This window comes from Hippoglossus stenolepis, chromosome 6 (genome assembly GCF_022539355.2).
Source record: "Hippoglossus stenolepis isolate QCI-W04-F060 chromosome 6, HSTE1.2, whole genome shotgun sequence".
Lineage (NCBI taxonomy): Eukaryota > Metazoa > Chordata > Actinopteri > Pleuronectiformes > Pleuronectidae > Hippoglossus > Hippoglossus stenolepis.
This window is the reverse complement of record NC_061488.1, coordinates 1,730,791-1,735,790: the sequence shown is the minus strand read 5'-3', so window position 1 is coordinate 1,735,790 and position 5,000 is coordinate 1,730,791. Positions and strand designations below refer to the sequence as shown.

The window sequence follows — 5,000 nt, the reverse complement described above, 5'->3', positions numbered from 1 at the left end:
GGAGGAGAAGAGGAGGAGGAGGTGGAGAAGAGAAGGAGGATGTAAAGGAGGAGGATTAGAAGAAGAGAAGGAGAAGAGGAGGATGAGGAGCTAAGGAAAAGAAGGAGAAGAGAAGAAGGAGCTAAGGAAGGAAAGTAGAAGAGGAGAAGGAGGTGAAGAAGAAAATGTGAAGAAGAGGAGGAGGAGGTGAATGAGGTGAAGAAGGTAAAGAAGAGGATGAGGAGGTGAAGAAGAGAATGTGGAGAAGAGGAGGAGGTGAAAAAGGCGATCCTCAGGGTCACTTGAGTGAAGGTGATGTGAGACCTGGTAGCAGGTGAGACAGATCCAGTTCTCAGCTTCAGAGCCACAGTCCTGACACGGCATGTAGATGTTTATACCTGAGGAGGGGAGGGGCTTAACAGAGTCCAGGTGAGGACACCAGGAGAGAGGGTCGACCACGTATAGAGACGACTGACAGAGAAAGACAGACAGACAGACAGACAGACAGAGAGACAGAGAGACAGAGAGACAGAGACAGGTTAATCTCAGATCGCCGTCTCCTTGGACAAACTCATCGTATCAAAATGTTTCCTGACTTCGTCTGTTCCTCCTCCACACGTCAGCTCCACACACATCTGAGGCTTCGACCAACCACACGCCCCCGCTGCCTCAAGCTCCCCCCCCGCTCTTCCAGCAGCCTCGTCTCCAACAACAATCTTAAACCATTAAAAAGATCAATAAGTGATTTGTCAGAAAAATTAACCACTCACTTTGTGATGTCATTGTAATGAATGAGACATTTCACAGATGAAAACTGGACCAATCACCTGAGTCTGTGGCAGTGTGCTGTCTGCTGATTGGTTCTGCTCACATACGGCTACACTGCTGGACTCCGCCTTTACTTCACCCTCACAAGTGACCTCCGGGCTGGGCCGGACCTTCGACCTGGCCCCGCCCACTGGAGTGGACGTTGCAGGCGTGTGACTGACTGAAGTGTGACTGATGTCTAAACTGGCCAATCCCTGAGTGAGCTGGTCAAGACTGTGCTCCGCCTGATTGGACAAAAAACAACAGGTAGAGACACGGTTACAGCAGTTTGTGGTTTTGATGATCTGACTTCCTGTTGTATTTTATTGTCTGAACTGTCACCATTAAGTCCTTCGCTCCTGCAGGGGGCAGCGGGGGTCTGTCTGTGCCGCTCTGCTCTGACTTTCTGCCTTTTCCTTTCGAACTACGTTTCCCACGATGCTTCAGGGAGGGCAGAGACGCCCGCACAGACTCTGGGACTGACGGACAAGAATGATATAAAATAAACAAACAACCAAACAAAAAGAACAAAAATAAACGCTCCCTGTACTGACTGTTTATCCTCAAGGACCTCCAGTAGGGGGCGTGGTGTCGGATGACCTCGATGATTGTTGCCACAGCGCAGTGATGAGGAGGGGGGAGTGGGGTCACAAGGGATGGAGGAGGGTCTCCTAGCAACATGCTGGTGCACAACGCCATGGAGTCAGAGATGGACGACAGGTTGTAACCTCCCTGAAGAGACAGAGACGAGAGACGAGAGACTGAGTCACAGCTCATCTGCGACGAGTCAGAGGCGATGACATCATCAGGAAGTGATGTCACACTGTTTCCATAAATAAGTAATGACATCATTTAATTTCACATAAATTCATGTTTCTTTGTTTGACATCACCTCCAGTACGAGGAGGACCCGCCCCCCGGCCAGTGACATCAGCAGGTGTGTGAGGTGGGCGTATCCCTCAGGGGTCACATGATATCCGCCTAGCGGGTCACCCCGCGCTGCATCGAACCCGGCCGACACCAGGACCAGACCGGGGTTAAACTGCAGAGAGAGGATCGACCAATCAGAGGACTCCGTCAGTTCTGACCAGAGTGTGGGTCTGTGTGTGTGTGTGTTACCTCGGTAGCTATCGGCATGACAACGTGATGAAAAGCAGCGAGGTAGTCAGAGTCGCCCATCCGTCCTCCGCTCCACGCCACGTTGACGTTAAACCCTGCCCCTTTGGCCACACCCACTCGGTTTGGGGCGGCGTCCTCTGACGATGGAAAGAATATCCCGTTGTCATAGCGATGGAGGGAGATGTACAGGACGCTGGAGACAAAGAGAGTGAGAGTCCATCATCATGTTGCATCACTCCTCCTCCTCCTCCTCCTCCTCCTCCTCCTCCTCCTCCTCACCTGTCATCGTCCTCGAACATGTGTTGTGTCCCGTTGCCATGGTGAACGTCCCAGTCCAGGATGAGGACTCTCAGTGGGGCAGGATGGGAGATTTTCTGGGCATGGCGAGCGGCGAGCGCTGCCGTGTTAAAGAAGCAGAAGCCACATGGAGAGTCTGTCTCTGCGTGATGTCCAGGAGGTCGCACGATCGCCACGCCGTTACTCACCTGCAGAGGAAACAGTCTGTGATTAGAGCTCACCTTTACAACGTGAAGCTGTGTGTGTGTGTGTGTGTGTGTGTGTGTGTGTGTGTGTGTGTGTGTGTGTGTGTGTGTGTGTGTGTGTGTGTGTGTGTGTGTGTGTTACCTCTCCTCTCAGGATTCTCTCCACAGGTTAAAACAGCCTCCGGCCGCAAGCTGAGCAGAATGAAAACTCTGGTTGTTGAAGAAAATCGAATTAAACTCTTCTCCAAGTTTATGAAGATCTCTGGACTTCATCACCGACGACGATTTAATGAGCTTCACATGTTGCTTACTGACACACACACACACACACACACACAGTCAGTAAGTATATTTAATAATAATAAAAGTCATTTTCAGAAATTAAAGTTTTCTGTCCATTGAGATGATAGATGCCTTTTAATTTGAAAAGGTCACAGGAAATGTTAAGTTTGTAGTAAAAGTGAAAAACTGATGAGTCATTATCTGCACATGTGATGTCACGACCTTCAGCTTCACCTCTGACCTCAGCTGAACGTCGTCAGACACAGGTGAACACGTGAACAGGTACCTGTGACACATGGTCAGCTCCTCCTCTGTTGCTAGGCGCGCTGGTATCCGCTGGCAGCGGTCGACCAATCCGAGCTGCTGGTGTTTAGAGAAGATCTTGGCGATTCTCTGCGGTTGCTCCGGGTGATGTCTGAGTCACAAGATTCACAGTTTAACGTTTCGTCAAGTTCGCCACATCACGCTCACACGACCAGCCGACACGGGACTCACCGGTCCCACAGGTTCAGATGCTCCATCATCCTCTCATCATAAACCAGACCTGTTGTAGTGACAACAGAGGGGGCGGAGCTGGGCCACTCCGTACTCTGCTCATCCGTCATTGCTCTGATGACACTGCCCTCAGCCAATGAGACGCCTCCTGCACAGAAAACAGGAAAAGAGAAATTCAGGAAGTAAACCTCGCTGCTCCAGAGAGCGAGTTCTGCCTCCATCAAGGGCGTTCTGAACAGTTAAAGGAACAGTAAAATGTATCCTGTGTTGATGCTGCTGTTGATGATTGGTCGGATGTGAGACAGAGTTATACCTGATTCTATTACAGGTATGAATGTACAGGTGGATCGTTTTCGGACTGTCATGAGACTTAAGTCCCGCCTACCCTGACCGCCCCTCCTCCAGTGTGTGCATCTTACCAAGCACCTGCAGACTCGCCCAGTGTGGATACTGAGCACTAACGGTCCGAGAGAGCGACTGCAAGGCACTGAGAGAGAGAGAGAGAGAGGAGAGAGAGAAGAGAGAGAGAGAGAGAGAGAGAGAGAGAGAGAGAGAGAGATCAGTGGCGTCCATCGGCGCAGGTGAGATGTTACAGGACGGACTGAAGGTCACATGACTTACAGGACGTCAGCTGCAGTGTGAAAACTTTAACAGGGTGACAGTATATCGAGTGAAATGCATGCTGGGATACAGAGACTGAGGTTGGTCATGTTACTCACCTGTCAGATGTAGCAGTGGGCGGAGTCAGAGAAGGACAGGCTCCTCCCAGCAGAGCTCTGACACAGGCTGCAACGCCCTCTGCTGTCGACTGCAGGTTATAACCTCCCTACACAGAGAGTGAGACAGAGAGTGTGAGGGTGTGTGGAGGGGGTGTGTGTGTGGGTGTGTGTGTGTGTGTGTGTGTGAGTTATGCATCATGATTTTACCTCGAGAGCCAGAACGAGTCGACCTTCAGCCAAACTCATCAACAAGTGAGTCAGAACATGGAAACACTGAGGACTCACACACTCCCCCTGAACACACACACACACACACACACACACACACACACACACACACACACACACACACACACACACACACACACACACACACACACACACACACACACACACACACACACACACACACACACACACAGAGAGTTAGATCAGTGTAAACACAGTAATAAAACGAATCACAGATCAATAACAAACCTTTTGATCTCCGGCTGCAGCATCGAATCCAGCAGAGACCAGAACGAGCTGAGGCTGAAACTGAACACACACACACAACATGATTAATACCATTATAATTATATATGAATGAGACATGTGTGTGAGTGTGTGTGTGTTACCTCGTAGGCGACCGGCAGCAACAGTTGTTGAAAAGCAGTGATGTAATCAGCATCAGTCATCCCCGTCTGAATGAAAGAACAGGGAGAACAAAAGAGAGAAACTGCGTCTGTTTCCATGGCAACATTTATTTTGATATTTTTTGGGCAATTAAATTACTGAAAGTAATTGAGTCCTTTTCTATTTAATCTAGTTCATCTGTAATTTTGTCAGCGTCGTTTCTCTGAACACCGAAGCAGATAAATGAAAATAACCAAAGATGAAGGAAAAATCAAACCAGTTTGTCTCCACCACCCAGTTCAGTTTCAGTCACATACAAGGAGTGGGGCTGTAGCCTCAGATGAGGACACTCAGTTGTGGGACATGTCTCTCACCTTGTCCCAGGCCAGGTTCATGGTTAGTCCTTCAGCTCGTCCACTGCCCACGAACCCCCCGTCAGACTCGGCCAGGTGAGGCCAGAAAGATCCCTGCTCGTACCTGTGGACGCTGAAGTACAGGACAC

The 5,000-nt window shown here is 50.0% G+C and overlaps 1 protein-coding gene across 1 annotated transcript in view; it reads right to left on the bottom strand.

Moving 5' to 3' along the window:
• hdac6 (histone deacetylase 6) overlaps window positions 1–5,000 on the bottom strand; it is a 10,780-nt gene that overhangs the window by 1,233 nt on the left and 4,547 nt on the right. Inside the window, 18 exon segments of the mRNA XM_047340388.1 lie at window positions 304–450; window positions 576–695; window positions 807–1,031; window positions 1,129–1,265; window positions 1,341–1,518; window positions 1,679–1,828; window positions 1,906–2,098; window positions 2,185–2,390; window positions 2,530–2,555; window positions 2,558–2,697; window positions 2,956–3,084; window positions 3,165–3,312; window positions 3,584–3,651; window positions 3,884–3,990; window positions 4,091–4,177; window positions 4,361–4,420; window positions 4,501–4,566; window positions 4,873–4,999. Coding sequence (XP_047196344.1) covers window positions 304–450; window positions 576–695; window positions 807–1,031; window positions 1,129–1,265; window positions 1,341–1,518; window positions 1,679–1,828; window positions 1,906–2,098; window positions 2,185–2,390; window positions 2,530–2,555; window positions 2,558–2,697; window positions 2,956–3,084; window positions 3,165–3,312; window positions 3,584–3,651; window positions 3,884–3,990; window positions 4,091–4,177; window positions 4,361–4,420; window positions 4,501–4,566; window positions 4,873–4,999 — 2,314 coding nt within the window.